The sequence below is a fragment of the Ahaetulla prasina genome, chromosome 2 (assembly GCF_028640845.1).
Source record: "Ahaetulla prasina isolate Xishuangbanna chromosome 2, ASM2864084v1, whole genome shotgun sequence".
In the NCBI taxonomy this organism is placed as follows: Eukaryota; Metazoa; Chordata; class Lepidosauria; order Squamata; family Colubridae; genus Ahaetulla; species Ahaetulla prasina.
Window position 1 is genome coordinate 211,493,310 of NC_080540.1, and position 24,745 is coordinate 211,518,054.

Sequence of the window (24,745 nt, forward strand, 5' to 3'; positions counted from 1 at the left end):
TTGTAAAAAATGCTTTTAAAAGGTTAAAAAAAAGGCTCTGACGATCGCGCGGCTCAGCTGTGATCGTCAGAGCCCCTTTTTTTAGCTTTTAAAAGCATTTTTAAAAAGAAGCGGCAAGCAGGGAAGTGGGGAAGCGGGAATTCAGGCGATTGAGTGGGCATGGGCCGGGGGGGGGGAAAGGAATTTTTGCTACTGGTTCTCCGAACCACCCACCACCATCGCTACTGGATCAGTCGATCCAGTCCGAACCGGGAGCATTTCACCCCTGCTTTTATGACTTGTGGACTTCAACTCGCAGAATTCCTGAGCCACAAGTCATAAAAAGGCAATAGTTCCCCACCCTTGACTTAAATTAACAAATTTAAAGCAGCAAATTTCTCTCGTTACTGGGAGGCAGTAAAAAATATCAAACATTGGGCATTATCTTTTAGATTAATTTTTTCTATTATAGTGTCCTCTGAAGAATTCTTGAAGTTGAGGAATGCATTTAAAAACAATAAGAGTTAGGGAAAGCTCTGCTAGAGAATCATAGAGCTGGAAGAAGTCCCGAAATCTGTGAAAGTTGACTGTCCAGATTTTGCTTGAAGATAGCCAATGAAAAAAAGATTATTACCTCCCTTTATATCTACTTCTGCTGTCAAATTCTTCTTATCATTAGTTTTTCCTACCATTTCACTGAAATCTTTTTCCTATCTATTACTGTGTCTCGGATTCTGGAAAAATAAAAAACAAATATTAATCTTCCATGTGATATTCCTTCAAATATTGGGAAAATGCCAACATATCTCCTCTTTTTCCATTATATGATCTTGTTTCTAAACTTTCTTGTTCTCTTGCCTTGTATCTGGTTCTTTTTCTATGCATCTTTTTTTAAATACAGTGTCCTAAATTGGACATAGTACTCAAGGGTTCTGATCAAAGTTCTTTCCATGATTTGGAAATCATAGTTTTATTAATGAAATGTAGAACATCATTTATCCCATTTAAATACAATTCACACTGCTAAGATATTCAGTTTCTGATCACCTGCTATTCTAAGATCTTTTCTGACACACTATTAGTAAACTAGGCTCCTCCATTCTATACTTGTACTTTTGATGTCTTTTTTTTGACCAAGAAACTCTCTACTAAATTTCATTTTATTATTTTCAAGTCACATGTTTAATCTAGCAAGTTCGTTTTGAATGTTGCTTCTGTCCCTAGAACGTTGACTTTCTCATGTAATTTGTGTTGCCTGCAAATTTAAAAAGTGTTCCCTTTTTACCTTTTCATCCAAGTGATTAATAAAAATGTAGAATACAGTGTTGTGGCCAGAACCAAACACCACATGCCCAATTTGCTTCCTTTGATTTCATTTCAACCACTGATGGACATTTTTAATTTTGCTTTTTAAATTGGGTGTAGATCTACACTGTAGACATGCCATCCAATCAATGGCATGTCTAGTTGCTAATCAGAAAATTACGTGATATTTTACCAAGTGCTTTCCTAGATGTATTATGTCACAGAGTTTTCCTGTAGATGCCCTTTCAAATGAACGGGTTACCATTCTCTTCTTCAGTTAGACCATGAAATTTAAGTTGTTAGTGCTTTTACTGAACTTCTTCTTAATCTTATTTAGCAACCCCATGTCTTGAAATGAAGGCTATTAAGCTTTTCCCATTTCTTAATTTTTATAAAAGGGTTAACTGACTTTGTTGACAGTCACATGTATATTCCAAGATGCTTTCAAAGTAAACTGAAGGTTAATAATAATAATAATAATAATAATAATAATAATAATAATAATAATAATAATAATAATAATAATAATAATATTTTAATTTGTATACCGCCCTTCTTCCGAAGGACTCAGGGCGGTGAACAGGCAGATAAAATACATACACAATAATTAAAACAACCCTTAAAAAACTGATTTCAATTAGCCCAAAAATTAAAATAATAAACACCCCCATAAAATTACAAAAATTTAAAAACCCATCACATTCAATTAAAATTACAGATAAAAATCAAGCTAGTCCAGCCATCCGAAATAAATAGGTTTTAAGTTCGCGGCGAAAGGTCCTAAGGTCAGGTAGTTGTTGAAACCCGAGGGGAAGTTCGTTCCACAGGGTCGGAGCCCCCACAGAGAAGGCCCTCCCCCTGGGGGCCGCCAGTCGACACTGTTTGGCTGACGGCACCCTGAGGAGTCCCTCTCTGTGGGAACACACCGGACGATGGGAGATAGAGGCCGGCAGTAGACTGTCCCATAGATAGCCCGGTCCTAAGCCATGGAGCGCTTTAAAGGTGGTAACCAATACCTTGAAGCGCACCCGGAAAACGACAGGTAGCCAGTGCAGTCTGCGCAGGATAGGTGTTACGTGGGAGCTCCGAACCGCTCCCTCAATAACCCGCGCAGCCGCGTTCTGGACTAGCTGAAGTCTCCGGGTGCTCTTCAAGGGGAGCCCCATGTAGAGAGCATTGCAATAGTCCAGGCGAGAGGTAACGAGAGCATGAGTGACCGTGCATAAGGCATCCCGGTCCAGGAAGGGACGCAACTGGCGGATCAGGCGAACCTGATAGAAAGCTCTCCTGGAGACGGTCGCCAAATGATCTTCAAAGGACAACCGATCATCCAGGAGCACGCCCAAGTTGTGTACCTTCTCCATCGGGGCCAATGACTCACCCCCGATAGACAGCTGCATCTGCAGCTGACTGTACCGAGGTGCCGGCATCCACAGCCACTCCGTCTTGGAGGGATTAAGTTTGAGCCTGTTCCTCCCCATCCAGACCTGTACGGCTTCCACACACCAGGACAGCACTTCGACAGCTTCACTGAGGTGTCCCGGGGTGGAAAAGTACAGCTGAGTGTCATCAGCATACAGTTGGTATCTCACCCCGAAGCCACTAATGATCTCACCCAGCGGCTTCATATAGATGTTGAACAGGAGGGGTGAGAGAATCGACCCCTGCGGCACCCCACACTTGAGGCACCTTGGAGTCGATCTCTGCCCCCCTGTCAACACCGTCTGCGACCGGTCAGAGAGGTAGGAGGAGAACCACCGATAAACAGTGCCTCCCACTCCCAACCCCTCCAACCGGTGCAGCAGGATACCATGGTCGATGGTATCAAAAGCCGCTGAGAGGTTTAATAGGACCAGGGCAGAGGAGTAACCCTTATCCCTGGCCCTCCAGAGATCATCCACCAGTGCGACCAAAGCTGTCTCTGTACTGTATCCGGGCCGGAAGCCGGACTGGAACGGGTCTAGATAGACAGCTTCATCCAGGTACTGGGGTAGCTGACATGCCACCGCACTCTCTACAACCTTCGCCGTGAAGCGAAGATTGGAGACTGGCTGGTAATTCCCTAAAACAGCTGGGTCCAGGGAAGGCTTCTTGAGGAGGGGTCTCACCACCGCCTCTTTCAAGGCAGCGGGAAAAACCCCCTCCTGCAAAAAAGCATTTGTAATCCCCTGGAGCCAGCCTCGTGTCACCTCCTGAGTAGCCAGTACTAACCAGGAGGGGCACGGATCCAGTAAACATGTGGTGGCGTTCAGCCTACCCAGCAACCTGTCCATGTCCTCGGGAGTCACAGGATCAAAATAATCCCAAACCACCTCAACAAGACGGGTCTCGGAACCCTCGCCTGGATCTACCCAATTTTGATCCAATCCGTCCCGAAGCTGAACGATTTTATCGTATAGATAACCGTTAAATTCCTCGGCACACCCTTGTAGGGGGTCCTCCCGCCCCTCTTGTTGAAGGAGAGAGCGGGTCACCCGAAACAGGGCGGCCGGGCGGTTATCTGCCGACGCAATGAGGGAGGAAACGTAGGAACATTTCGCATCCCTCAGTGCCACTAGGTAGGTCCTGCTGTAGGACCTAACTAGTGTCCGGTCAGCCTCAGAACGGCTGGATCTCCAGACACTCTCTAGGCGTCTTCTCCGGCGTTTCATCTCCCTCAGCTCCTCGGAGAACCAAGGAGCTGGTTGAGACCGACGCCCGGTCAGAGGCCGCAAAGGCACGACACGGTCCAAAGCTCCAGCTTTGTTCCCAGGCTGCAACTAGTTCTTCAGTCGTGTCGTGGGCCAGGTGCTCGGGAAACGGCCCAAGCTCCGTCAGGAACCTCTCCGGGTCCATCAGGCGCCTGGGACGGAACCACGCATTGTTTCCATCTCCCTGCGGTGGTGGGTAGCAGTCAGAAAGTCTAGACGAAGGAGAAAATGATCTGACCATGACAAAGGTTCGACAACTAAATCATTTAAAACCAGATCATTCAACCACTGTCCAGAGATAAAAATCAAGTCTAGGGTGCCTCCCCCGACGTGGGTAGGGCTGTCAATTAATTGAATCAGGTCGATGGCCGTCATGGAAGCCATGAACTCCTGAGCCGCCGAGGATGCCACGCTGGTTGATGGCAAATTGAAATCCCCCATGACCAACAGTCTAGGGGTTTCAATTGCCAACCCGGCCAGCAACTGCAACAGCTCAGGCAGGGCTGTTGTCACGCAGCAAGAAGCCAGGTACGTGATCAACAAGGTTAGCATAATAGTAGAAGCATGAGCTGTTTTAAGAGTCAGGATATCTATTGTTCGTTATCTGTGAAAATGGATTTTTCAACTATGAAAACAATGACAACACTGCTTCTCATTTTCCCTTTAGCTCTCAAAATACAGTGCAGTTCAAGCACATACCAGCTGCTGCAACAGATTGGAGAGTATGTATTGGTGTGCCGGGGGAATTTGCAAATCAAGGTAAATATGTTCAAGCTTTCCTCAAATGGGAAAAGAATGGTCATTCTTTAGCAGATTTTGTTTTAACCCTCCTGTCCGTATCTGAAATATGAATTGCATTTATGTTTGAATCGCTCCTTAGGCCAATTTGCATTTAAAATCTACCCCCAGGGACCCTGGGAATTGCAGTTTGGTCAAAGTATTGAGAGATATTAACACCCTAGAGCCTAATTTGTGCTGAGGTTCTCCAGAAGCTATTTTTAACCTCTAGCTATAATCCTGGAAGAAGTAGCTATAAAATACGGTTGAAGAAAATTGAGAAATGTTTTCTCTCTCACCAAAATAGGAGAGCTTCAACCAATCAACTTTCATTATAGGTAACAAAAGTGCCAAAGACAAAGGCATCCCTCTCACCCACCCAATTTATTTCAAGGGCCGGAATAGCTCAGGCTGTTAAGAAGCCTGTTATTAGAACACAGTAGCCTGCAATTACTGCAGGTTCAAGCCCGGCCCAAGGTTGACTCAGCCTTCCATCCTTTATAAGGTAGGTAAAATGAGGACCCAGATTGTTGGGGGGGCAATAAGTTGACTTTGTAAAAAAAAAATATATATATATACAAATAGAATGAGACTATTGCCTTATACACTGTAAGCCGCCCTGAGTCTTCGGAGAAGGGCGGGATATAATTGTAAAAAAAAGATATGCAGCAATTTTTTAAAAAAATATTCAGCCTGCAGATTCTTGATTAAGAAGGCTCCTACCATAGTACTTCTACCTTGGCCTTGACTTGTCTTGAAGGCACACCCACTTGAGATTGCTTCTTTCCTGCCGTATGTTTGTATGTGATTTCAAGTCAGTTTTGACTCCTGGCGAGTGCCTGCACTAGCCTCTGCAGTTTCCTTGGCAAGGTTTTTCGAAGTGGTTTGCCATTGCCTGCTTCCTAGGGCTGAGAGAAAGTGCCTGGCTCAAAAGTCATCCAGTTGGCTTCATGCCCAAGGTAGAACTACTAGATCCCCATTTCTTATCTAATGCCTTAAATTACTACATAGAATTAGTCTATGCACTTCTCTTTTTCCTTCCAGCTTTCAACAGCCCTATCATAGAAACTAGAAAGAAACAGCTGGAACAGACTCTTTTAATTTCCTGAGTGTATTGACTGGGTTTAGATGGTGGCTCTTTTTTTCTCCCTATTCAATTCCTTGAGTTTTTTTTCCCCTCAGTATATTCATTGCCTAGAATCCTGCTTACTCCTGCCTGTTTGGTTAATACCTTCTTTTGTTCCAATTTTCTCCCCAACAAAGGCGTAACTCCCTTACAGGCATTGCCTTTTGTCAGGGGGTAGGGTGTTCATTAAGAATGATAGATGTGCTGTACATCAGAGGTGCTGCATTCATTAACTGGATCCAGTGAAGCATTAAAGAATATGTGCCATGCAAAGCCTGCATATGGGTTGTTGGTTTCCTTGAAAGTTATTTAGAATTAAGAATAGATTTGAACAAATTTCTGTGATGACCCAAGCACGGAATAGAGGCAACAGTCAGCTGCTAGTTCAAACTCCCCACCCCCGTTATTGCTCAAAATGTTCCCCAAACGCTCCCATGTTTCTGGCAAGTCCCAGAGCAAAATGATGACACACACACATACACACCTCCAGCAGCCTCTGGCTTCAAGTAATCCAGCACAACGCTGTGAGCACAACGGCTGCGAATAAGAAATCCAGCAGGGCAATGGAATAAGTAAATTAATTCAGGACGCAAAGGAACAAAGCAAGAAGTCCAGGAAACGTCCAACATCGGTAACGGCACACAACACTCTGTGAATTCAGTGTTTGTTCCCAACAAATGCCCCTCCCCACAGCGCCTCCTTAAGTTTCAGTCCCCAGGTGTGCCTTGTGGAAAGGAGCAGGGTGCTCTCCTCCAGAGTAGTTGGGTCAACCTGTGCTCTTCCCGCCTTCTCTCCACTCTCCATGGTGGGGTGGGGTGTCCTTGCTCATTGCCTGTCTCTCATGTTCACTGCTTAACTTCTCTTGGTCATCCCGTCCCCGTTCCTCCCTGCCTGCAAGCCATCCCAATCCTGAAAGTCCCTGACCTGACTTGGCTTGCTCCTCCCCATATTCTTCCGAAGCCAATGAAGCTGCCCCCTTGATCTCCGTCAGCTCCAGTTCCGGCTCATCTTCCTCTGCAGATTCAGTCTCCGATGGGGGCATGACACTTACAGTGTCAGCACAGTTCTGATGAATCTGTACAGTTTCATTCTAAAATAAAACTCAGTTATTACGAACAGCAAATATTTGCTACTTGTTGGTGACCAGTGATTTGATTGACAAATCAGAGCATCTTCAGTAAATCAATCAAGACAGCCCAGGTTGTTTAGCCCCGTGTATCTGATTTAACATTCCTGGAAAAGTTCTGAAACTAGTTTTCTAATTTGGATAAAAAGAAATTAGCTATTCTAAGAGAGCTGGCATCCGGATTTCATGAAAGAATAGAATAGAATAGAATAGAATAGAATAGAATAGAATAGAATAGAATAGAATAGAATTTATTGGCCAAGTGTGATTGGACACACAAGGAATTTGTTTTGGTGCATATGCTCTCAGTGTACATAAAAGAACAAGAAAAAAATACTTTCATCAAGGTATAACATTTACAACACAAATGATGGTCATAGGGTACAATTTAACCCTTAATGATAGCAACAAAAAGTTACAGTCATACAGTCATAAGTGGAAAGAGATTGGTGATGGAAACAATGAGAAGATTAATAGTAATGTAGATTTAGTAAATAGTTTGACAATGTTGAGGGAATTATTTGTTTAGCAGAGTGATGGCCTTCGGGAAAAAAACTGTTCTTGTGTCTAGTTGTTCTGGTGTGCAGTGCTCTATAGCATCGTTTTGATTGAAGGAATTGAAACAGTTTATGTCCAGGATGTGAGGGATCTGTAAATATTTTCACGGCCCACTTCTTGATTCGTGCAGTATACAGGTCCTCAATGGAAGGCAGGTTGGTAGCAATTATTTTTTCTGCAGTTCTAATTATCCTCTGAAGTCTGTGTATTTCTTGTTGGGTTGCAGAACCAAACCAGACAGTTATACAATAAATCTTATTTTATCTTATCTATTTTATCTTAACTTTTTGTTAAACACAAACTGGGGAGGGAGGAATTTACATTGGACATGGACAAAAAGGCTGTTTCATATTTTTTTTATATCCTACCTTTATTATTTTTATAAATATTATACAACTCAAGACAGCAAACACACACAATACTACATCCTCCTCCTATTTTCCCACAACAGCCCTGTGAGGTGAATTGGCTGAGAGAGAGGGAATGACTGGTCCAAAGCCACCCAGATGGTTTATTAAGCTAAGAGAGACTCAGCAGAAGTTTCAGAATTTGTTTTCTCCCCTTATTTCGCAAGCACATCTAAGCCACTTCTCAAAACTATTTCAATCCTTAGTCCTCAAAGGGGGAGAAGAATAGGAAATAATGTTTCATTTCAAATTAACTTAAGACTCAACTGAATTTTAGGTTCACAGAAAATAAAATTACTTCATGCCCTCCTTGTAACCTTTACTTGCAGCTCTGTTAATTAAAATGCATGTTTGAGTTGATTAATGTCCATAGTAATCCTTGCCGCCTGTAACTCTATTCAAATTTAATTTTAAAAAAGGCAATAGGTTAGTCTGCTTCTCTGTTGTCATAATGTGTAAAGTAAATGTTCTCAGAAACGAAGTATGGCTATTGACACTACTGAAATGGTCCATTATTATGTTTTTTTTAATTTTAGGGAAAAGGCGACATGGTAACATATTGGCTGGAAGGGAGAAAGTTTGGAATAATTCAGAAGAAGGGATTAAGCCCATCTGCAACCTCTGAAGCTATAAACCAGACTGGTTTGGGTATCATTCCTGGTGTTGTATAGAATGGTCCATTTTCAAATCCATTCCAAAAGAATGTTATCAGATGGCTGATCTCTCTAGCTTTTTAGAAAATTATAAGCAGGAAGAATCTGAGTTATCTCAAGGTTCTTCGTTTTTTTAAACAAACCATATAACCAATACAATTTTCAGCTCATGGATTAATCCAAATAGTCTCTTTGAAGATTCAAGTGTTATATCAAGCTATGGTTTATTTTTTTTTAACAGTTTTTAACAGTTTGATACCATCTGTTTATTTATAGCTAGCCTGTTATTTTTTCTGAAGACCCAAGGATACATATTATTTTTATTCTGCAAGTGGTTGTGGCTTAGCAAGAATTGTGAGTGCAGTCCTTGTAATTTGTGGCCATGCTTTGTAGCTTGTGTTAGGCCACTAGTTCTTGTTCAACAAACATGGTTAAAATGAACCATGGTTTAGCACAATGTATAATCGTATTCAGGGGCAGGTTTCAAAACTTGTTGCTACTGGTTTGCTCGTGGGCACTCGTGTGCTCGTGCAACATTTCTGCACATGCGCAGGAGTGTCCGGATGGGTGGGCAGACCCTCCCATCGCTACTGGTTCGCCTGATCTGGGGCGAACCGGTAGCAAACCACCACTGATCTTATTCCAATTCACATTCAACCCCATGGTTGCTGTGATTATTACTAAAATATAGCTGTTAGTAGCTCTCACTGTGATGGGCAGAGCTATCATGAATCATACAATCGTGAAAGTCAAGAGTAGGCTTCTGTCAACATCCAGCTTGAGTATCCAAATAAAAGTTTGGGATCATTTCATTTCTGAAAAGCTTATTGTTTATTGACTATATTGCATGGTAATGGCAAGATAAAACTAATCCTGACATTCTCAGGCATCAGTTCACAGTATTAAACAATGATTTTCCCAGCCAAACCCTCAGGCTTCCTCATAGACCATGTAAAAAAAGTTCTCTTTGTTATGGGAACCATTTTCCTCCTTCTTCACACCTGTTAAGATGTCCTTGAAAAGTTTCCAGACTTTCACAAGGTTCAGTGGAACTGTAGAAGTTTCGTTTCTCCAACTAGCCCATTTGTAATCAACACTTTCCCCCTTACCCTAATGACAAGTTGAAACAAAAAGGCACATAGCTGCCAACGTTTCACTCAACAGATTTCATTCTTTCCCCTCGTAATGTCCCTTATACACCATCCCTGTTAATAGCTATTCAGGGAACGATTGTTTGGGAAAACATACTCCATAGTTTATATGTAGAAACTCACAGTAGTTTGTATTGCATAAAGTTAATCAGTCTCTTCTAGACTTTTAGACTCTTCTTCCTTAGAACACAATTACTGGGAAAAGTCAGAGGACACAAGAATTTGGAACCAACAAGCTTGATTAGTTTCCCATTTTTATTTGATAGGGAACATTAAATAGGGAACTCATGATCTAAAATGTGAAAAAATAGGCGACAATGAAATAAATGGCAATTTGTGTAAGATGTGCTATCCGAGGCAGTTTTATTATTATTATTTTTCTAGGCACTATATCAAAACTCATACTTGGTGGTATAATTCTTTACCTCTATTATATTCAGAACTTTTTTTTGGAGGCTGAAGGGGTTCCAAGTTGGCAACAAACACCCAGTAAAGGCACAAATGCAAGGTCTGAATGCAAAGCCAACACTTTAGAAAACAAACGGGAGAAAGTCGTGATGCTGTCTATACTGTTGTGTTCTTTTTTTTTTTGTATAAGGATAAGCATTCTTTGTTGGCATTGTTTAATCCACTTTTGGGATGCTGGATTCCTACTGAATTGCTACTGGAGGATGCAGTGCTTTTTTCACCAAGGACCTCAAAAATCACTCTGGCTTTTCTTGGAATTTGGGACGTTGGCCAAGCAGTCTGATTCCTGAAGCAAAAGCTTGGCTGCTTCCTGCAAACATTTCTTTGTTCCTAAATAACTACCGCCATAAATAAGTGACACTCACATTACAGAACTGTGTAGCATCAGTTAAATGCACATGCATTCAAAGACACTGAAGTCCTCTAGTGATTAAGAGAAGTCCTGCTGGATCAAACCAGACTGATATTACTTTGACTGGTGGAGAAAATATGAATTCTGCTTAAAGAGATTCTGTATGTTATGAAAAATGCCCTCTGAAAAAATTCTCATTTATTAGAGCACCCAGTAATTATTACGTTTTATTTCTCTTCTTTTTCTCTTTATGCTGATTTGTGTTGAGTTGAAAAACTTGATACACTTGAATTTAATTGAGAAAAATATTGCAATCTTATACAGTAACTAAATATTTTTGTGTTAGATTAGTTAGGCCAAAGTTATTTGCCTATTTGTTTTAATTAGAAAAAATGTTGAGCTTTACCCATAAGACTCCAAATTGTAAGTCAGTAATATTTCAGTAATTGTTTCCTTTATCTGCAGTACTTTCTAAAGATTCATTTTGTCTGTAATTTCTCTTTGCAGGATGTTTTTGCTTCTTGTAACTTCTATTCTCTTCCAAATTTCTTTTCAATGTATAGCCAATATATGAAACTGCTATTCTGTTTTGCTTTCTTTTGTGATCTGCATTAATTGGATGTTAGATGTTCGAGAAAAAAGGTTGCTTTCAGATGTTAAGAGATAAAAATTTGTTCTTTATTATAATAGCAATTATAACTCTCTTTATTTAAGAATACATTAACATTTCACATTTTCAATACTTTTCTTTCTGTTGCTTTCTACCTTGAAAGTTTCACTGATTTCCATAAGCATAGGACTACAATCTCATGGTAGGACTTAAAACTATGCTTCTACTTCTTGATACTTCTGTTGGATTTTTTTGTTATTGTTGCTGTCTTTTTCTTTCCTGTTTTCAGAGTTTATAAGCTATTTTGTATTACATCTATTTGGATCGTTCTTACTGTAAATTTCTCTAGTACCATTAATATATTTTTTAAATTTAGAATAGAATTCATGAATGTTAAATTTATGAGTTTTACACTAAATTGTTTAAAAGGGAAAGAAGCATATATTCTTTTGTGTTTAATTGATATTGTGAAATTTTTGATATTTTAATCAATGCATTTTAAAAATTCACCATTTTCATTTAAATGAAAAATTTTGTGATTTTCACTGGCTTTCAGCAACAGGTCCTGCACTTATACAAATTTTTCAATTAGACTATTAAGGGCACTCTAAATAATCCATCCCCCCAAATTAACTAGTTTACTAAAATTATACATACTAACCAGTAAACTCACACAGAGTTAAGTTAGCATGCATAAATCTACTCTGAACATTGAAAGTGTTTCATTTAAATAAACTTGTACTGTAATTTTTAAAACAAGCCACCAAAGTAGATCAATACAATTACTCCTATAGTGCAAATAGAAAGGCTGACCCACTCCCAAAGAACACATTGCTTTCTGTGATTTCTTAAAAGCATATTATTAATTTCTTAATAAATTTCCCCTTTTCCAGCTATTTGCCCAAGGAGGTACATTATGGGCACCAAACAAGGTTCTGTTGAAGAATAAATAGTTTGGGAGAATAGGTGTTATTGGGTTAAAGTGTTATTTATTGTTTATTAAAAAAAATAAATTGCTCAATAGCCAAACTCTTGGGTGACTTACAATAAAACATACTAAAAGATACAATTTTAATAAAAACATATACCCAAAAAAATTCAAATAAAATGCAAGCTAGGCAGCAGCAAGGCAATCATATGAAGCTACAACAATACAAATTAAAGTACAATTAAAGTGCAGTAAAAAGGCCAGGGAAAATAGAAAGATTTTTATCTGATGTCAAAATGATCCTCAAGTCTCTCTGTGGACAGAATTCCACAAATGGGGTGCCACTGCAAAAAAAAATATACCCCCCCCCCTTTGTTGAGACCCACGGTTAAATTCTTTGCTGTGATGGGAACTTAGAAGAGGGACTTATTAGATCTTAAAATCTCATTGGGTATTTACAGGACAACGTGCTCCTTCAGCTCACGTGGTGCTAAACCATTCAAGGCATTAAAGAAAACAGGGCTTGACTTTTAATGTCCAGAACATGCCACAGAGAATTGGGGGGTGGGGGGAATAATCTGGTTCTAGGGCAGGGGTAGTCAACCTTTTTATACCCACCGCCCACTTTTGTATCTCTTTAAGTAGTAAAATTTTCTAACTGCCCACCGGTTCCACAGTAATGGTGACTTATAAACTGTATCATCGTCTGCGCATGCCTCTTGCATATCGTGGATTGGGTTTGGGGTGGGGGGCACCGGCTATCAGCTCTGCTTGTCTGTTACAGCTGGGTGGTGTGGGGGGAGATTCTGAGACAAGGCTCTTTTTTTTGCGGTCGCACTATAGTGCCATTTAGTTTCACTTACGTAACGTGAACTAAACTTATGCGTGGGCGATACAAATAGTATATTTTCAGAAATTTAAATTTTCATGGAGAATTTTATGAAAACCTAATGAAAATGTTTTTAAATAATGCTATGAATTTTTTTTAAAAAGTCAATTAAATTTAAAAAAAAAAAGAAAAGTGCTTCAGTATCGGACAAAACTCCTACCGCCCACCATGAAAGTTGGAACGCCCACTAATGGGCGGTAGTGACCAGGTTGACTACCACTGTTCTAGGGAATGAACTTTTACCATATGCAGTTAATCAATCTGAATTCCACCGTCTTCTATTGTATCTCCATCTTGATTAAACCTGAAATTTTGCTCCATTTTCTTTGTGGCATGCCCTAGTGCAGGGGTCTCCAACCTTGGCAACTTTAAGACTTGTGAACTTCAACTCCCAGAGTTCCTCAGCTAGCAAAACTGGCTGAGGAACTCTGGGAATTGAAGTCCACAAGTCTTAAAGTTGCCAAGGTTGGAGACCCCTGCCCTAGTGTTAATGGAATCTGGTTACCTTTGAATTTTGAACTATTTGGAGAATCTAAAGGAATCTAAGGAACCTGAGAGTGCATGTTGCCCTCAGTCAGGAATGCACAACTTTTTTTAGCCCAAAAGCCACAGGAGACTTTGTGCATCTTCAAAGACATACTCCAGAAGTGGGTGTTAACTAATTGGTGTTCCTTAGGGAGGAAGAACAGGAGTTTGAAAGGGTAAAGCTGGTGCATTGAAATTTGCTATCAACTTGAACCTATAAGAAACCAACTTTGGCTTGCTCTGTTTGGGGAACTTTGGTGTCCGAAAAAGAAATGCTGGAAAGCCACTTGTGGTCCTGGGATAAATCGTGCTCCCTTCTTGTTATAATCAGTTTTTGTTTTTGTTTTTTTGCAGCCCTATGCTTTGATGATGATGTAGGCTTACTCATTTTTTATCTGGTGTTTCTAGCTGTTCCCTGAAAATGTGCAAGGGGCCAATAGAATGATTTGTTCCCATTCTACCTTCCTACTCCAGTAACAATTTTACATAACAAGTAAGAAATATCACATGCATATTAACAACAGGCAGTGTAGTATTATGGTTAAGATGCTGGCCTGGCTTTGGGAAGTCTATCCTCAGTCACAAAAATTCATTAGGTGATTTTGGGACACCCAGTCTGTCAGTCCTACCTACCTCACAAGGATGTTAATAGTAGGGAAAAGTGGGAGGAGGAAGCATGATGTGCTTGCCTTTCTTCCCTGAATAGAGGCAGGATAGAAATCTAAAAGTTCATAACAGAAAACACAATATTCTGCTTTGAAATAAATGTTGCTTAACCCATATTTCCCACAAAGTGCTTGCAGGTATTTTTCATTTATCTGTTAAGATGGACCACGTGCACAAGGGTTAAATGCTCAATTGCTCTCAACAAAACCGAAGGTTGATTGTGCATGATTACCTCTTGCTTTCCACTGAGATGGATCACAGGAAGCTTAACAAATCTATCAGAAATAAAATATGTGTGACTAAGATACCAGGCTTTTAAAACTGGGAAACCTTTTAGAAGACATTTCTGATTTAGGCAAACTTAAAAAGCTAAAACCAAGTGCAAATTGTTCTAAATTTATTAAATACGTTGTTCCTTACATTTCATCCCTGTAAGGTATCCTGCATGGATTAAATATGTAACATAGATATGACATGATGTTGCATGTACATTTAGAGTACCGAAATATGTATATGAAGTTTGCTGATTCTGCAGTTCCTGTGAGGCTTATTTTATTCTATGCTGAATCATACGAATTCACAGTTATGGAGTTACATGGTGTTTGTAGCATGACCAATAAAACTTCTAACCTTGTATCAAAAAATAGGGGAGCAGAAAAAGCTAGGATAACCCACCCAAATTTAAGCCCTTTTGAATGCCACATATTTCAGCTGGAGAGATTTAGCAACATGTTCAAAATTTCCCACAAAACTAATGGAATGCAAATGGCTTGATTTTGTCAGATTGCATTGCTGGTTACATAACATTTTTAACTTAACTGTACATTCAGAATAGTCACAGTAGGATACACAAGTATGCCTCAAGTCAAAATCTAGTGCAAATTCAAAACTAGAACTCTTAGCTTCCATCATTATTTCCATTTCATTGGAGACCTTATGCGGAAGAAGGGAGATTGCATGACATACAATATTGAGCATACTAGAGAGAGAGAAAAGAAGTCAGAAACTAATGGCATATTAATAAAGTTTGAAAACTCAGGTATTAATGTAATTTCACTCATTTCCCTTCACAGATATGGTCTTCAGGCTTTGATTTCTGCACACCGCACTCTTTGAAGTATGCTGAATTTTCTTAATGTGGTAAAAGTTGGAGTGGGGAAAGGGGACAGGGAGAACACAACTTCAAGGATCTTAACAAAGCTCCTTTGATATTAACTTGCAAATGTTAATAACCACACCCAAAGGGTTGGTTTTCCAAAGGCAACTAGATTTGTTTTTTCTTTAAGACATTTCGCTTGTCATCCAAGAAGCTCTTCAGTTCTTCAGTGAGAACTGAAGAAGCTTCCTGGATGAGAAGAGAAACGTCTTCATGGAAAAACAAAGCCCACTTGCCTTTTGAAAAAGCACCTTTGGGATAACCATGGCCTAGATGACTGAGAATCTCCATAGACATGAATAACGCCCAGTCCATTTCCGAACTTTTGAACTTGGCAAGTGCTGGGAATTAACCCCATTTCTTTAGCCCTGTATAAGAAAATAGCTGGCTGCTCAGAACTCACCAAACCAAACATCGATTCTCCTTGAACAAGCCATTATTACTTGCATTGGAACGAAAAGGAAAAAAGTATTTTAGGCACCAAAGGTTCGCGTTATCAGTCCCCTACCAGGTTTTAAAGTTAATAGCTGAGCTAGGAGGCTAGCCCCATGCAGTGCAATACCAGCTAATATATGATTATAGTATTATCATTATGTTATTATTACCGTTGTGGTTATTTGGGGGGGGGGAAGAGTCGGAAGGATGGATCGTCAGTATCTTTTGCCCCCGTTTGAAAGAACGAGGGGCCAAGTCGAAATAGGGAAAGTCCGAGCGCTGGCAAAGACGGGACGGTTCGTTCAAACGATCTCCTGGGGATCCGAAGTGAGGTCTTCGGTGGGGTTTATATAACAACAGTACCTGTCGTAAGGGCTGCTCTCCGTGTAGGAGCAAACGATGATGCTGTCGCTGGGGACGACGTTCAAATCGTCCTCCGCCGGCCAGGGGGAGGCAGCGGCGGCGACCCCCTCGAGGCCAGGGGATTCCCCCTGCGGCTGGTCTAAGGCACTGTAAGGAGAGGCCTCGGCCACAAAAATGTTCCCGCCGGGCATCTCCGGATAGCACTTCTCCAAGTACCTCAACATTTCCTCCTGAGCCACTTTGGGGTCCAAGCCGACGCAATCCCGCGCGGCGGGGGCGGCGAGTGAGTCTTTCCCCCCGCAGGCCACCTGGTGGGTCGCCTCAGCCGGCTGGGGGTCTCGGGCTTTCAGGGCCAGCTCGTCGCAGCTGCTTTTGCCGGACTCCAGGTCCGAAGGGGTCCTCAGCAACTCCAGGACCTCCTTGTCCTGGGGTTTCTTGCGGCAGCAGCCGCACGGGGGGCAAAAGCTGACGTTGGGCCATTTGGTGCAGCCGTCGGTTTTCCTCGTCAGGGCGATCGCGGCGATGCCGGGTAAGCAGATGGCCGGTCCGATGGCCAGAAGTGGGATGTCCCCCAAAGTCTCGCCTTTGATCCCGGAAACCGTGAACATGAAGCCAAACACCAAGAAGACGCTGACCAAAGCCACCACCAGTCCAGTCCGAGGGTTGATGTCGTCGGGTCGCATGGCTTACGAGCGCTCTAGGTCATTGGATCCCGTCGCTCCACGAAGAAACGCGGGGAGCGAGCTCCGTTTCCTCGGAGCAGCCTTGAGGAGGGAGAAGGGGGGCAAGGTGCGGCGGCTCCACGACGGGCTCCAAAGTCGCTCGCAACGTTTACCGGACGCCTCGCCTCATCTCACCTCCCCTTCTTCCCCTCTCAGCCAGGCTTTTCAACGGAGCGCGCCGTCGCGTGGCCCCAGGACTGGCCGCGTCTCCCGCCAGGCTTCCCCCTTTCCCCGATGCTTTTGCTGCCGCTGCTTGCTGCTTTTAGCGCGGTTGCTGCCGCTCAGAGAAGCTGCCTTTTTCCCCACCTCGGCAGCCTGAAGGCACGTGAAATCCCGAGGGCTTCTTGGCTCTTCCCGTTTGGATGCCCGGGCCAGCGGGATCAGCGATGCATTAAAAGCAATTGCGAAGACTTTCACCCTAACAAGAGGTTCCAGTATGCCCAACGAGCGAGCGAAGGAATTAGGTAACAGACGATTGGGATGCGTAGCTCGAAAGCTTGCAAATGGGATGGGGGTTCGGCCTCGTGCGGTAAGAGGGGAGACGCGGCAGCACGTGAAAGCGGCGATCCTCAACTAGTCCGCCCGTGGAACCCAATGAATTTAACGGGAGTTCTCAAAAAACAAAACAAAAAACAACCTCATGGTCGGGGTTCAGAGTTGCATTCTGCCCCATCAAGAGGAAGAAAACAAAATGGATCTCCCGCCCCGCTTCCCCCCCCGCCCCGCCCCCAACCAACAACATCCTTGGCTAAGAACAAGAAAGAAGACAAAATCGCTTAAAAATGACCACTTGGGTGTTCAGATTCTGGACCGAACAGTTGGAAGGAGGCAAGCCGTGAGAAGGCAAAGCCAGACGTGGGTCTTCCGGGGCAACAGACGTCCTTTTCAAGCCACCTACGCAAACCCATCCACGTGTAGATAAAAGAGAGCGTTCCGGCGTGCTCAAGGTAGGCTCGAACGCAGTTCGCGACCCGCGCGCTTTTCCCAGGGCGAAGAGCGCGCGCTGCCCCGCAGCAACAACCAGCGCTTGAAGTTCTTCTACTACGACCTCTCTGCTCGGCCCTCCCGCTTCGTTCGCTCTTCCAAGGCGTCTGCACTGCACGGAAGAAATGGCGGGAAGTTTCTTGGCGGGTAGCAGCCGTCGCCTAGAATTTGGGGCGCCAAACAAAGTCTCAGTCTGAATAAGAAGGAAGCAGTAAAAGCGCCTAGTAGTAAACGGTAAACAATAAATCTGGCCCCTTCCTTCCCTACGGAGAGCTGCAGTTCTAATGGGAAGCACGTGAGGAGCTTGTAACGTTAATACGACAGAGGAGAGCTGGACGGTGGCCATTAGTCTGGTTTCAAAAGAATCTAGGAAGAGAGCGGCCGAATTTTTTTTTAAAAAAAGTGGCGGCATATCACATCTAACTAGTAACATTTGCTATTCGTGCAGGTGGAAGACTGTTGTTAACCCATGCGATATGCCAGTTTAGGTCTGATGGGATGTCTCGGGTGATACTTGGCACGATGTCTTTTACCCAGTGTGTTGACAGACTTAGGGACTGAGTTTCTGGTAAATATGAGAATGACATGAAGAGAAGTGTTTACAACAGAACATAGTTTATGAGCCCCACAAATGGACCGTTTTGCGTTTGGCACCCTCCTTGTGAAAATATTTGTAGATAAAGTCCTTTATTAGATATCTGTGTGTGTGAGAGAGAGAGAGGAGCCTGGAGGCACAAAATCTGAGCTGTAATGGGATTGAGAGGAAAAAGAAAGTGTCTGGATACAGAATTAACTATATCAGAAGAAAGCATTTTGCCTTGGAACTAGTATCTCAGTTTGGAGACTAAATAGAAATTAAGTTTTCCTTTTTATCAACATTTAATCTTCTTTCTAGCTGTCTGATACTGTCTCCCAATATATCATTGTTTGATACTATAAGCCTTAATGGAATTATTAGCTTTTTTAGTAAGATCATTCCTCTTAGATCAAGTCTCTATCACAGTGCTATTTATTCTACCTCATAATGGTTCTGCAAGAGCCAAAGTTGACATCCTTCGCATTGCTTGCTATTTTATACTTTTTTTTAAAAGAAGTTTTATTTGACTGGAATTAAAAGAATTGAATTTGGAATCTATTCTATACAAACATGTATTTTAAGACTAAATTCCTGTTTATTCTTAAATATATCACACCAGGAAGTTCAGTTCTGATTAAATGTCTGGATTACAACTGCGGTCTTAGTGTAAGGTTCATTTTTTTTACCCAGTTAATTGGTTGATTTGTAGGTTTGAGTATGGAGGTGTCTTTAGTAGGCTTCTTTTAGAGACATTATTTCAAAATTCATGGAATTCATTAATGGAATAAGTGGATATTTCGTGAGAGATAATCTAAACTAGTGGTAGTTAAGGTACTTGAAAGAGATTATTTAAAAAATATTATTCTTCAAGCTGAACTGTATTCTCGTTGGCTTCATGGATCCATCAGTGGTTTTTTCTTGATTTGTTACTGCCTTGATCCAGGATGCTTCCTCAATTTTCCATTTTAAACCGGAGTACTCATGGACTACATGAAAATACTAACTAGCCTCAGCCCTGCTTATCTTTCAAGCAAATAAAAAAGTTCACCAACTCTACTGAGCCATGGGGTATGTGAAAGAGAAAATACTGTTATCTAATTGCAGATTAAGACATATGTTCTTGTTTCCTTCAAATTTCTTGCCTAGGTCCCTTCATCCCTATGTAGCTTTACTAGATTTCTTTTATGTGTGAAAGAGAAAGGGAAACCAGTTGTGAGAGTTTTAATATTGCACTCATGTCAAGTGGAGGAATTCACTGGAGAAAGCAATTATATTTGGAAGAGTTAGCAGTAAAAAGAAATCAAAAGAACACAGTGGCTGGACACCATCAAAGCTGATACCAGCCACAGCATGGGACAACTCAAAGAAGTAGTGCAAGATCAGAAGATGTGTAGAGACTTGGCCAGAGATGGGATTCAGCCAGTTCTGTCTGGTTCAGGCGACTCCGGGAGACTCCGTCCACCCACCCGGACGTAATGTGTGAGCACTGCGTGTGCGGAAGGCCATGCACAGACAAGGCATGTGCGAGCAATGAGAGTGTGCGTGCGCTCACATTTGCAAACCGGTAGGGAAGGTAAGTGAATCCCACCTCTGGGCTTGGCCCATAGAATTGCCTAGAGTTGGACATAATTGAATAGATAATATCATCATCATCATCATATTGCACATTATATATATATATCTTTTGTAGATGTGGGTGTACATAAACATGTTTCAGTGCTGTGTATTGAACCATGTCTAACATAGGATCATGTCTTAGGTTTTGAGGTTCTAAGTGGTGAGGTGATGCTGCCAAGAAGACAGATGGAAAGAGTGAATTATTTGCGTCAAGCATTTTATGCCAGTTTGCTTCAGAACACTCCCCCAAACCAGGTGTTTGCTAGTATAATCAAATGTCAGCTACTAGAGGATTCTCATTTTTTCACAGAGAAAGATAAATACATGTGAAGATCTTGTTTTCAGTAGAACTCACCTCAGCAATCTAATGTTTAATACATACATTGTTTGAAGATTTGAGTGCTTCCTTGTGCCATTGTTTCATTAGCTTCTGGCTCAATAAATTACGAAGGAAAGCCTGAGGGGGAACTGCTCTCTAGAGAAACCTTTATTGCTTGTGATCAATCATGCAAATTACAATGAAGTTAAAAGAAATCTGGGAATTGATATTGGGCTCTAAATGTGAATAAATTGGGACTGTAAATGAAAGGATCATTTGGTTGCAACCAACGTCTGGGGAGAACTAATGTACCTGGTTTTTTCCTTAGTGCCACATTTCACTTGAAATTTTTGGGCTTCTCCTCCTCCCCCTCCCCCCAAAATGTTTTCCCCAAGACTAATCACTGCCAAATTAAGATCCAGATAACTAAAGGAATAGTTCATATTGTTCGACTTTAGGTGAAATATTCCTCATTTCAGAATGCCATAATTCTGTAGAATGCAACTGGAATTCCTTATCTCAAAATCCAACAGTACCACTGAATTCTAATGTTTCCAGAGGTTTACTTTTTATTTGACCTGAAATTAAGAAAGTAGTCCTCAATTTACTATCATTTATTTGGCATGGGCTTGAAGTTATGGTGGCATAGAAAAAAGTGACTTACAACCATCTGGCACTTAAACTGTTGCAGCATTTCTGCAGTTCATATGATCAAAATTAGGGTGCTTGATAGCCAGCATGTATTTATGATGGCTGCAGTGTCCTAGGATCACCTGATTGACATTTCCAGCCAGCTTCCGATAAGCATACTCAATAGGGGAAGCGGGATTCGCTTAATAACCATATGATTCACTTAACAACTGCAGTGATTCACTTAGCAACCATGGCAAAAATGAGAATAAAATTGGGTACAACTCAACAACTTTGCTGACTGAGCAATGGCCTTTTCTGAGCATTTGAAATTCTTGTCCCAATTGTGGCTGTAAGTTGACTACCTGTATTTGATATAATGAATGTGTGTGAAGGGTTGTAATAATGAATAATCTGTGAAGGGTTGCAAACCATGAACAGATTGGCCATTTTTTACAGAAGCATGATTGAGAGCATTTTAACAAACTGCATCACTGTTTGGTTTGGTGCTGCAGTGCCTCAGAGAGAAAGTCTATCCAGAGAGTGATAAGGATAGCTGAGAAGATAACAGGAAGCTCATTTCCTGTCATTGAGGATACTGCTTATGAGCGCTATGTGCTTAGAGCTCAAAGCATTGTTAGAGACCCCCCCACACACACACACACTTTACCATCTGTTTCTGTGGCTCCCCTCTAGGTTTCATATCTCTAGCAGGACTACCAGATTCTGTAACAGCTTTATTCCCTATGCCATCCGTCTGGTAAACTCGCAAGATTCGTTTTTCTCGCCATGTACACGTATACATCCAAACTATATTGTGTTTTTTCTCTGTTTCATATAATATATGTGAGTATATACATAATTTTATTTATTTATTTCATCATGTTTATGTAGTATATATTAGAGGTGGAGACCCTTTGAGAGCTATATGCAATGAAATTTCATTTTAATGTATGCCGATTATTGTACATTCAAAGTGACAATAAAGTTATTCTAAGTCTAAGCCCTTTTTTGTTGTGGTTCCTACCATCTAGAATATCATCCCACCAGAAATGATATCATCCCTGTCTCTATTGGGCTCCAATAAGGCTTGGCTCTGGGGCCAAGCTTGGGCCCCTGGATATTTGATAAAGCACATTTCTTGAGTGGCTGATGATTGCATCTGTAATTTTGCCTGGATGCAGTATGTTTTTTCTATATTTTGCATCATTTTTAATATTGTTAGCTACCCAATGTACCTGAGAATTATACATCTAAGAAATGATGGGAAAAGAATAGAATACAGAATAACAGAATTGGAAGGATTTTGAAGGTCTTACAGTCCAATCCCCTGCTCAGGCAGGAGACCCTATACTATTTGGGACAAATGGCTGTCCAATCTCTCCTTAAAATCCTCCAGTGTTAGAGGAGAAAAGAAAGAAAGAAAAAAGAAAAAGTGCAAGCTAGCTATTAACTATTGGGAAAAACTATTGGGAAAAAACTATTGACTGGCCCCTTAAAAGTAACTGACACGTTTTTGACAGATGTGGAGCCTAGAGTTCATTGGCCTGGTTGATGTACAGCTCAAATTAAAACCTCCACAAGGACTAGTGCTTCAGTGTGTTTGCAGGAGCTATTAATTCTAACAGCTTCTACAGTCACTTTGCCAATTTTGTTCCATCCATCTTGCAGCATCGCTTCCAACGTGTTTGCTTTTTCACTCACTGGGATGCCAGTGGTAAACAATGTATGTGCAAGGCGTCTTAACTATTATATCAATAATTCATTACAAAAAATTTGTTTTTAAAAAATTTGCATGTAATTTTAAATTGTCTGGGATCCATCAGAAGCAAAGGCCACAAGGAACAGCCTAGCAGGTGTGCTAGGAGATCTCATTACAACATTGATTTTTTTATTTTTTGGAGCAAAATTATATGTTTTTCTTCTCTTTAATCATAACCATAGAGGAAAACATGTTCTTATGTACAGGTAGTCTCTACTTACAACTATTTGTTTAGTGACTGAAAAAAAGTGACTTATGACCGTTTTTCACACTTATGACCGTTGCAGCATCCCCCTGGTCACATGATCAAAATTTATTTGCTTGGCAACTGATCATATTTATGACAGTTGCAGTGTCCCATGGTCATGTAATCCCCTTTTGCAACTTTCTGTCAAGCAAAATCAATGAGGAAGCCAGATTTACTTAATAACTGTGTTGCTTACTTAACATCTGCAGTGATTCATTTAACAACTCTGGCAAGAAAAGTTGTAAAATGGGGCAAAATTCATTTAACTGTCCTGTTTAGAAACAGAAATTTTGGGCTCAAATATTATCGTAATTTGAGGACTACCTGTATTTCATTGTAAATAAAAATAATAAGGGGAACTCTCAGATTTGCTTGTTTCATGAGACATATTTTATCCTGTGCCAACATGTTGCTTGTTGGGAAGCAGTAGCTTACAGAGGGTTAAAATTTTTATATCAGGATTTTTGTAAAATAAGTGATCTGCAGGTTAGTTTCAAGGTTTACATTTTGCTTATTCAAGTGTTATTCCATAACCACATGGTTTGTGGTGAACTTCCATTGGTTTACAGTCCTGCTTTCTGCAATGGGCATCAATCCACAAATGTTGTGAGTATTGTGGTGTACATTTTTGTTGTGATATGATTAATATAAATTATATAATTCACATAATTGGTACAATGTGACATTCCACAAATTGAATTATTGATTGTTTCCAGGTTACTAACAGAACTGTGCAAAAGAAGGGATCATAGTTACAGTATGTATGAATGTACCTCGTGTATAGTTACTGCAGCTGGAGCATTAAAAATTTCATTTTAAGAAAAAACAAATTCCTAATGTTCCTCTATTCATTTTTTCAGTACGTGTGATGTATATTTGACTGATGAGAGGAAAAAATCTTGGTACCATGAAGGAAACATCTTGTGTATATGATGCTGCTCCTTGCATCTGTGATGGTAAAATAACAGCACGTTGGCACTTCCAGAACCAAGCATTTCCCCCACTATTTTTAATTGTGGTTACATGCTACTACAGCAACTAGAAAGGGGGAGAGGAATTGCTTAAAATGACTGTACATGGAGAACAATAGGCTGAAGCTTTACAAAATGGGGGAGGGTCCTTATGTCAGGGCCATGTGTTTTTGCTAATGGGCACAAGGCGTAACCACAAGCTACGCAAAGTTTCACTCCTGCCAAAGGAAAGATTGCTTTTCCTGCTATTCTGAATATGATGTGGCTGAGCTGCCAAATATAAAAACATCAAAGTCTGCAGAAATGTGGAGTTACCTATGGTGCAGGGCAAAGTTCATGTATGGAAATATTGACTACATGCTGTGCTGAATTTCTTGAACAATATAATGATACTCTCCAATTAGATATCATCATGCTGTAGCTTGTTTGTATTTTAAGGATGAAGATTACAATTTGCTTCAAGTTTAATAGGGGTGGCCTGTTTCTGAACAAGTATTCTTTGTTTCAAAACACATTTGCATCATTTCACCATTATTCAGAAGGTTTCAGAAGTATTATTATTATTATTAAATATTGCTAAGTTTTTTTAAAAAAAAATACAATAGAATCTGTATATATACTGTACAAATATGTGGGTTTTATGAAATTATTTTAATAATTAATTACAATTTAATTGAGATTTTTAGTTAAATTGTAGTTAGTTTTGCTTTTAGTTGTTTTTAGTGCTGTTCATTAGCAAAAAACTAAATTAC

General features: G+C 40.9%; 2 protein-coding genes across 2 annotated transcripts in view; one reads left to right on the forward strand and one right to left on the reverse strand.

The window, feature by feature from the left end:
• The window catches only part of LOC131190683 (atrial natriuretic peptide receptor 2-like), an 85,038-nt gene extending 76,399 nt beyond the window's left edge, over positions 1-8,639 (forward strand). The window contains exons 22-23 of the mRNA XM_058168042.1: positions 4,642-4,733; positions 8,505-8,639. Of these exons, the coding sequence (XP_058024025.1) occupies positions 4,642-4,733; positions 8,505-8,639 (227 nt within the window). The remainder of the gene's footprint in view (positions 1-4,641; positions 4,734-8,504) is intronic.
• Positions 8,640-15,621: 6,982 nt separating this feature from the next.
• On the reverse strand, positions 15,622-17,574 carry TMEM215 (transmembrane protein 215). The gene has a single exon (XM_058171620.1). The coding sequence runs from the start codon at positions 16,845-16,847 to the stop codon at positions 16,104-16,106; it is 744 nt and encodes a 247-aa protein (XP_058027603.1). The 5' UTR covers positions 16,848-17,574; the 3' UTR covers positions 15,622-16,103.
• Positions 17,575-24,745: the final 7,171 nt, after the last annotated feature.

Excerpts from the sequence above, each read along its gene's own strand:
- TMEM215 (XM_058171620.1), bottom strand. The coding sequence starts at position 16,847 with ATGCGACCCGACGACATCAACCCTCGGACTGGACTGGTGGTGGCTTTG.